Source organism: Primulina tabacum, chromosome 9 (genome assembly GCF_025594145.1).
Source record: "Primulina tabacum isolate GXHZ01 chromosome 9, ASM2559414v2, whole genome shotgun sequence".
Classification (NCBI taxonomy): domain Eukaryota; kingdom Viridiplantae; phylum Streptophyta; class Magnoliopsida; order Lamiales; family Gesneriaceae; genus Primulina; species Primulina tabacum.
This window is the reverse complement of record NC_134558.1, coordinates 40,088,397-40,097,355: the sequence shown is the minus strand read 5'-3', so window position 1 is coordinate 40,097,355 and position 8,959 is coordinate 40,088,397. Positions and strand designations below refer to the sequence as shown.

Here is an 8,959-nt window from a genome sequence, read left to right as displayed (position 1 = left end):
CGAGTAGTTCACGAATATATTTGAATATTTTGAGACGAATTCGAACTTGAGTCTTGATTTAAATTTAAAAAATATTAAATATTCGATATTTGAATCGAAATTGAGCTCAAATATATTTAATTCAAGACGAAATCTACCCTTAGTTTTTTTTTCCTTATTGAGCTTATTTCAATTCATTTAAACTCCAATTTCAAACTAATCGACCGGTCCAAAATCTTAGACGTATCAGTATTTTAAAATTATTGAAGCTCAATAAAAATATTTTATAAATATACTTCATAAGAATTCTGCATTTTGGTTTTCGGAAATAAACTAACATACAGTTTTTATTTTTTTCTAAAAAATATTTTGTTTACTTTGTTTACGAATATCATAAAATATATCTAAACTATATCATTTATTTTTCAAAATTCAATCAGTATTTTCTTTATAACATAATTCTATTATTAAAGATTCAAATACAACAAAATTAAATAATTATATGAGCCAGCTCTAGCTCAAAAACTTGGGCCTAATTATATTTTGAACTTGATCCGATCACAATATGTCAAATGATATTCCTACATTGATGAAAGATAAATGAAAATCGATCCACAAACATAAAAGTGATGAATAAATTAAAGGACCTAAAATTTCAAATTGAGTTATGTAATATTTATAACAAGAATTGCAGCTCTAATTGTATATATAACATATCTTAAATTTCTAACGAATAATCCCATAAAATTTGAATTTTCTTGATCACATTGTAAGGGCCATCATGGATTTCAACTTCAGTGGTGTACTACCCACCATTGTTGATCAAGAAAATAATGCTCTTTTGCGCACATCGGATCATTGTTGAACATCTAGTGCAGTCACCTGCCGAGAAACATCATTTTATGTCACTAGTTAATGGCGTGCGCATTATGGTTATTAGAATTGGAGCTGCATTGTAGGTGTAGGATCCCCTAAAAGGCTAACAAAAAGAAAATGGATGTCACTGCATTGCATTTGACTTGTGATTCACAATCCTTTCGTGCAATGTGTTCAAAGCAGGCACACCAAGCTATGATTCACGATCAAAGCATTTCTTGCCTAAAGGGCTGGCCTCAGGCACACACACCTTTTACGCTTCTCATAATTAGAGCTTTCGCGTGTATACATTTCAAGTTCTTTAACATTATTTTGATTTCATCCTTAAAAAATATACAGTAATAGATAGGAACAACTTGAAGTTTCACTATGGTTAAACTTTGAAGGGTTTTTAGTTTCCTGAAAGCTTCCATCACCGATGCAAACAATCACCCTTTTCTTGGGAACAGATTGTGCATAACCTAATGTAGCACCAACTGACCAACCAATCGATCCACACTGCATTTGAAACTCATACCTGCAACAACACCACCTTTTTGCTTCAAGTTTTATAGTATCGAAAATGGCACAAAATGACAATCAAACAAACAAAATCTCCACTTAGCCACATCCCTCAGGCATTTTCAGTTTCTGACAATTAAACCAAGAATCCTCTGTTTCGGCAATCACAGAGGTTTCCCCACACAACATCTTTTGGATATGTTGGAAAAGCACATTCATTCTCAGTGGCCCGCTAGACTCATTGTTGACAGGCAACCCATCAGGCACATAAATCCGCTTGTAATTCTCATACGCAGTAGCGTTTTCCTCTATTTTCTTTGTCATTTCCCGAAGGAAATCTTTCATCAAGACACAGCCAAATGAAGGGCCATGAGCAACGATGACACGATCAGGTCGCACGATAATTGCTTTGTCCCTTTTCAGCAAGAGGGAGTTATCCCACCGAACTGTAGTCGTTAAAGATCGGGCCCACAAATATATAAGCATCGCAGATTCCACAATCTCACCACAGAATGCTGTCCCTACTGCACCTCAGTATGTGCCGATGAAGTGAGGATGCTGCTCAGGGACCATTACCTCAGGCATTTACGAGCTCAACAAATTCAGAGCAAGCCTTAGAAACTCGTAGTTTTGGCCCGCCAGCAATCACCGGCTTCACTGCCATGTTTAGAAAGACTGCTGCTACATTTATTGCAGCTTCAAGGCCCCTTTAATTGCTCAATCTGTTTCACCGTCGAGGAATTTCATCAACACTCGAGCTGAGAAAGCATCAAGATAGAAAGCAAAAATTAAGCATTATTCCTGCAAAGTGATAACGTATAGAAAAATATGTTAAATATGACAATTCTAAAAGATTATACATGAAGACTCCGAAACAATATTTTAATCCACGATTTTACATATCCGATCCCCGAATTCACCTGGTAACACGTGACGGCCTGGAAACATCTCAGTTCCTGGCTGAAATCGACAGTAAAAAAAATCGGGGGCAGTTAAAAATCGACAGTGAAAAGTGATGTCCGTAGAATGGGTAAAAGGGATGATGCTTATATATACCGTGCATGATTGTACGTGGTTTTTGCTTAGTTAATTAATTTCGGGAATACGAGCTTTTAGTACTGATTTCGAATCTTTTATGATATTAGTAAAAAAAAAATTTATTAGAATAATTTGTTGAACGATATAATATTACTGGCTGGACTTCTTCGATTTTTTGGAATCAATTACATCCAACACAATCTTATCAATTCTTTTAATAAGTTAGATTTTAAGTATCGATACAAAAATATATATGATAAACTACAAAAGTTCTAGAAATAATTTTTTTTAAAAAATAAAACTATATATTATTTTCCTAATTCTTAATTTCTAGCTATCCTAATCAAAATTTAGGAGCTATGGCTTAAGATGGGCCAAAGTTTCTAAACCCGACCCGTTATGGTTTAAGATGTATACCAAAGTTTCGGACCCCGACCCTTCTCTCTTTTTTCTTTTGTTTTTTTTTTTTAACGGCCTAAGGTTGGGAACTCTATCTCTTGAGAGAGGTGCGTCGGAAATCTTGTTTTGTCATACAAACTCATTTTATATTATAAATTGATAAATATAATAATTTTTTATATTATCTAAATAAATAAACCTAAAGTTTTGTCATTTTTTTTATTTTTTATTCTGAAACAACTTACAATTCCTTGTGTTAGGCGGTCGCATTTTGTGAGACGGATCTCTTATTTGAGTCATCTATAAAAAAAATATTGATTTTTATGATAAGAGTATTACTTTTTATTATGAATATCGGTAGGATTGACTCGTCTCACAGAAAAGATTCGTGAGATCGTCTCACAAAAAAATTACGCTCATTTTAAATATCCAATCCGGAGAAATACAGAATCAATCTATCTTATGCTCAAGTTTTTAAAATCAAACTGATTCGATCGAGAATCAGTCAAGGTCTTATATGAATCATATTTAAAATAAATTTTAAAAAGGTCAAATTATAAAAATCGACCATGAACCGTTTCACTATTTTTTTTTATTTCTTAAGAATTGTTTTAGAATTTAACTTTTCTTATATTTGAAATCTAAAGTTTTATTTTTGGTTTGCTAAAAAAAAAGTTTTATTTTTGGTTCGCTAAAAAAAAAGTTTTATTTTTTGTTATATATATTATATTATATTTTATTAAGGATGAGGATACGATAGACACCAATTTTTTCTTCCAATTTTACCTTTATATGATACTAATATTATACTTTTGTTTTGTTTTTTTTTTATTTCAACACACATTTTTTTTTTATTTCAACAATTTAAATATCAATTTAGTTCATCCATAATTTGTCAAATTTCACTTTAATCTATCGATAATAATAAAAAAAAATTATACACACGCATTGTATGTCCAAAATAACTAGTATATATATAAATATTTGTCCTACACTGCAATGTGTACATATGGAAATGCCAGGCTGTAGCAATTATCGTCTGTACAATGAACTGGAAAGTACTGCCATACCCTTCTTAGACACTGTACATGTCCCCACGGTAAAGGCAAAAACGACCTTTCAAAAGATATATATATACACTACGCATCTCCCTTTAGCCGTTACTTTCTTTCAAGCCAACTTTCCATCAACACGCAATAATTGCTCAAATTGATTTCAGAGAATCCGGAAGAAATATTCCTGCTTTGCAAATAGATTGACAAAGTAGGGCAAAACCCTTCTCAATTTCTCCACACACACGCATATATATATACACACACGCACGAACGACTGTGTCTGTGTCTGTGTCTGTGTTTGTGCTATAGGGCAATGGAGGCTGGTGGGTTCTCGCGCCAAAGCGTGCAGCCAATCGACGAAGCATCGGATACTCTCTTCCAGAAGCGCCGCTGCTGTTTTTTCTTCTACACAAACTCCTCCCCATCCCCCGATGTTGGATTGGCGTGGTGGCAGAAGATACGGGCGTCCGAGATCCCTTCCGGAAACTCGCTTTGGTCCCGTGGAGTGAGCTTACTGAAGAAGATCCGAGAATTGTCGGAGATCGTGGCTGGTCCAAGGTGGAAGACCTTCGTACGCCGGTTCAATCGGAATAGGAATAGGAGCGGGAGCGGAAAGCACGTGAATGTACAGTACGACCCATTGAGTTACGCCATGAACTTCGACGAGGGGCCGGGGCAGAACGTTCATTTCGATGATGACGGAGAGGATGGGTACTTCTCGCGGAATTTCTCGTCTAGGTACGCCAAGGGTTCCATGGATTTCGGCAAGGAAGGGGTCACCTTCGTTTAATTAACGCCGGAAGTGCTGTTCTGCGCTGGCGTCCGAGGTATTCTCGATCACAGCTCATCAAATTTAGCGAGTCTCAGTGATTTCCCCTTTTTTTGTCCAAAATTATTATTTTTTTTTGGTCTTTGATTTTTATTTTGTATATAATATTTAGTGGGAGAATGACATAAAAACATCAGATTATTAGTTTGCGTTTGATTATCTGATATTTTTTTGTCGACTTTCTATTAAATTATTGTTTATTGTTGGAGGATTAAAGTTTGACGTCGACAGTATGAGTCAAAATCCGAGTGGGAAGTTAATATTTTTCCTCTTATAATTATTTTTATCGATTATTTTAATTCATCATTGTTTTCTTTGAACCCACTACTTTTTTAGTGGAAATGTATCGAAGATATGATTTTATATATAGAAAGTGCATCAAAAATATATTTTCTCTAAACTTCAAACAAATAGTTAAGCATGTATTCTGAAAGTTTTCGGGAGCAGTAAATTGCTATTGACTGTAGTTAAATTGATTTTTTAATCGACGTTCCCGACTCTGTATCTATTTTCTCTCTTACTGTCAACTGGCGTCACAAGATCCAGTTGTCAGACATATTCCAATTGGAAAGCAAATAAAAATCCTCCCTAAATATCTGTCGAATAAACTTTTTTTGCCCAAAATACAGCCGCCCATAGGATTCTTCCAAGTGGGATTTTTTTCATTGTTTTAGTTGGTACCATTGCCATTAAAATAATTAAAATAGATGATTTGGAATGAAAGATCTTTTAATTATTTTTTTTATGTTTAGGGAATGTCGAGTAAGAGAATGTTTGAAGATGCAATCGAAGTAATACTAGTAAATGAAATTTTGGGAAACAAAAGATTGACTATATAACATTCTTTATATAATTGTAGTAAATGAATATTGATTTGATATGTGCTGGGGAATTTCAAAGGTTCTCTCTTTTAAAAGGGAGTCTGAGTTTCATTTAGACTATATTATATATCATTGCTGACAATTCATTAGCGATCAGAACTTTTAGATTTCTCTTCATATTCCTCTATCGAGTTTACCAGATGAGCAACTTCCCTCATACTCGGCCTCGTTTCTGCTGAAGAACTGATGCATTCCAAAGCCACCTGCAGCAAATTCACCATCCTCTCCGCATTTGCACCTTCTGAAACCAATGATTTTTCGAAAACCTCTTTGGTCCATTCTTCTCGAATAGCAGAATCAACCCATGCAGCTAGATCATACCCGTTGTCTGGAACAAGTTCCCCTGTCAATAACTCGAGGAGGATAACTCCAAAGTTGTACACATCGGCCTTAAAGATGTTGTTTCTTTCATTTACAATGGGGAAATCATTGTCTTGATCAGATCTCTCGATTTGGGCCAGATGAGAATCAGCTTGATTGTTGATCACTGCCAAGCCATACTCGCATATTAGAGGTTCCATTTCTTTGTTTAGTAGGATGTTGGAGGATTTTAGATTTCCATGAGGGATTCCAACAGTTTGTAGTCTCTCATGCATGAAAGCTAACGCATCCGCAATTTTGGCTGCAATGTCTAGTCTGCTTTCCCAATTGAACTGTTCCCCTTTCTCGGGTCCAGCTGGAATTGGCAGTACGATAACTTTATAATAGTCGTGCAAAATTTTTTTTTTTTGACATGCATATGAACCACATATAATATAATATTGGGCTACAAGTTTGAGAGAAAAGTTCAATGCCGAAATGTTAGTTTGTGAGGTCTATTAGCATCAGACTGGAGGACCTCTCAAATATATGAATCATCATCACGAGAATTGCTAGCTAGCTAAACCAATTTATGACCGTAACATTTTAAGGATGCAACAAAGAAATGTCTCAGAAGATTCGAATTGCCTATTTTGTAGGATGATTTTTCAAGGTAAGTTTCACTAGCAATGATATAACCACAGGGATGCGAATAGGGAGTAAAAAATTACCATGAAGAAGCTTGAATAGGTTGCCTATCTCTTGGAACTCATAAACCAGGAGTTTTTCTTTTCTGGAACAATAAAACGCAATCACAGGCAATACATTTGGATGCTTCACTTGATCTATCGCCTCCATTCTCTTCGTGAACTCGTCCTTTGAAACATCCCAACCCTTGATCCTTTTCACTGCAAGAATCACTCCTTCACTTAGTGTAACTTTATACAGACTTCCATGTTTGCCTCTTCCAATCAATATGGCCGGAGCACGTAACAAATCCTCGAATTTCAACCCTTCAGACACCGGACTGTGTAGTACGGTTAGGGAAGAATCCTTCCCACTGTCAACAGATGTTATAGAAAATTCAGACCGGTTTCCACCACCAATGCTTTTAGACTCGCTCGACGGGCTGATGACCATGCCTGTCTGGGAATCCTTTGTGGGGACATCATCTTTCTGTTTACTTTTGCATTTCATGATCAATTTGAAACCAATTAGGCAAAAAATGAGCAATCCAATTACAGCATATCCAGAGTACATCAGATAATCTTGCAAAGTTTTCCCTGTATTCTTTTTTTGGGTGCAAGTATTAGACGTAGGCTTTCCACATAATCCTGGATTCCCTAAAAAGCTAGTCTCATTGAAACGTCCCTTCACATCAGGAATCTCGCCACTGAGATTATTGTAAGAGACATTGAAATCTTGAATCTTGGAGAAATCAAACTGAGGTATACCTCCAGTTAGCCGGTTATTTTCGGCTCGAAAAGTCAGCAAACCTGATATTCTTGACATGTCCGGTATTACTCCGTAGAATCCATTTCTTGATACATCAAACCTCTTCAAATCACTTAAATTGGAAAGGGAACCTGGGAGATCGCCCGCGAAATTATTTCCACTTAAGTAAACATGTGTTAAAAGACTGCATGCTGATATCTCTTCTGGAAGCATCCCAACAATGTTGTTCGAATTTAGGCTCAATACGAGAAGAGCCCTACTCACACAAAGAGAGGCTGCGTCAAATAAACCTGTTAGGTTTTCCTCATTGAGTACAATTTTCTTGATTCTTGGAGAATCAACGTAACAGGTTACTCCTTTCCATTTATCTGCACAAGGGTCCGAGCTCAAATTCCAACCAAAGTTGGGTTCTCTCTGAATGTTTTGGGGAGAAAGTTTTTGCATGAATTGCACCATTGCTTCCCTTACTTCCGTTGTTTCTGCAGAAGCCATCGACAAGAGAAGAAAGAACTGCCACACCCGAGGTCGATCCATCTTCTTCTTAAAATAGCAAGGATTTTCTTGATTTTGCCAAGGTTAAACAATGAAGAGCATTATGTTGTGGTCGTGACAAATTAAAGTAATGATATCATAACTAAAAGTATTACGGATTTTCCGATTAATGGTTGGATTTCTGGAAGATCATTCCAGGGAGTGGCCGATGGATTGTGATCTGTATATACAAACAAATACAAGAGGGGTAACAGAAAAGGACAAATGAGTAGAAATAAATATGTTTAAAGCCGGCAGTGGGAAAGTGTCAAATTTATTTATCTTTGTTTTGTTTATAACCTGAGCTGCCTACTCCTCGACTTTTTTCTTGAGTTCTTAGATACGCTTATTTGAAAACTTTATTTATGCCAAAAAAAAAAAACAAATGGCATTTAATTAAGAAAATTTGATGATAGAACCCATGTGTAGGGAAATGGAAACTGTCTCCTCGTCCAATGATAAAGAAATCGAATTTTAACATAATCTTCTTAGAAACATTATATAATTTTTGTCACCTCTAATTACAATATATGATATATTTTAAGCAAAATACTTCAGACCACTTCTCAACATTGAATACGTGAAAATCACCAAGATAGAATTAACACTGCAAATAATTAATTATAGCAACGGGAAATTTCCATCGCTAAACAAGGTTAGCGACGGAGCAACGACGAAGATGTAGGAATATGTTGTCTATTAGTGACGGAAATATGAACCACGGTTTGGTTGTTTCCGTTGTTGTATCAAGCCATATCTCTAAATCCTCATTTTCATTTCGTATATACTAGTAAAAGATGCACACGCGTTGCATGTGTTATTATTATTATTTATTTGATCAAATAATACTAAACAATTATCACAAAATTATTTCAATTTAGAAGAGTTGAATAGTTTTGTTTAGATTTTTTTCTATGTAAAATAGGGAGCGACTTGAGCGGGTTTTTAGTAGGTCGAGAAAAGTAATTATGTACTTAAATATATTGATGTCTTCTAAAGTAGTTATTTTAAAAGTCTCACACTACCAAAACTGATTATTTTTTGCTCATCTTTTTTTATTTTGAGGGAGAAGTTTTGTTATAATTCAATCTAAAAAAATAATAATAACTCTTCTC

The 8,959-nt window shown here is 35.2% G+C and overlaps 2 protein-coding genes and 1 pseudogene across 3 annotated transcripts; 1 reads left to right on the top strand and 2 right to left on the bottom strand.

The window, feature by feature from the left end:
- Window positions 1-740: 740 nt before the first annotated feature.
- Window positions 741-3,980, bottom strand: LOC142504509 (pyruvate decarboxylase 2-like; annotated as a pseudogene).
- Window positions 3,778-8,092, bottom strand: LOC142556165 (putative inactive receptor kinase At2g26730). 2 transcript variants are annotated; one of them, XM_075667469.1, is made up of 3 exons: window positions 6,590-8,092; window positions 5,617-6,234; window positions 3,778-5,584 (listed from the first exon to the last, which is right to left on the bottom strand). In XM_075667469.1, the coding sequence occupies exons 1-2, from the start codon at window positions 7,845-7,847 to the stop codon at window positions 5,645-5,647; spliced, it is 1,848 nt and encodes a 615-aa protein (XP_075523584.1). In that variant the 5' UTR covers window positions 7,848-8,092; the 3' UTR covers window positions 3,778-5,584; window positions 5,617-5,644. The 2 variants fall into 2 exon arrangements, with proteins under 2 accessions (XP_075523584.1, XP_075523583.1); XM_075667468.1 differs by having other exon boundaries at window positions 3,778-6,234.
- Window positions 4,162-4,638, top strand: LOC142504508 (uncharacterized). Its single transcript, XM_075617359.1, has one exon. The coding sequence runs from the start codon at window positions 4,162-4,164 to the stop codon at window positions 4,636-4,638; it is 477 nt and encodes a 158-aa protein (XP_075473474.1).
- Window positions 8,093-8,959: the final 867 nt, after the last annotated feature.

What these genes read in the sequence shown, in the direction of transcription:
- LOC142504508 (XM_075617359.1), top strand. Translation starts at nt 4,162, where the DNA reads ATGGAGGCTGGTGGGTTCTCGCGCCAAAGCGTGCAGCCAATCGACGAA.
- LOC142556165 (XM_075667468.1), bottom strand. Translation starts at nt 7,847, where the DNA reads ATGGATCGACCTCGGGTGTGGCAGTTCTTTCTTCTCTTGTCGATGGCT. An exon ending in CCTATTCAAGCTTCTTCATG is followed by an intron (nt 6,235 to 6,589) that starts GTAATTTTTTAC and finishes TGCCAATTCCAG; the next exon opens with CTGGACCCGAGAAAGGGGAA.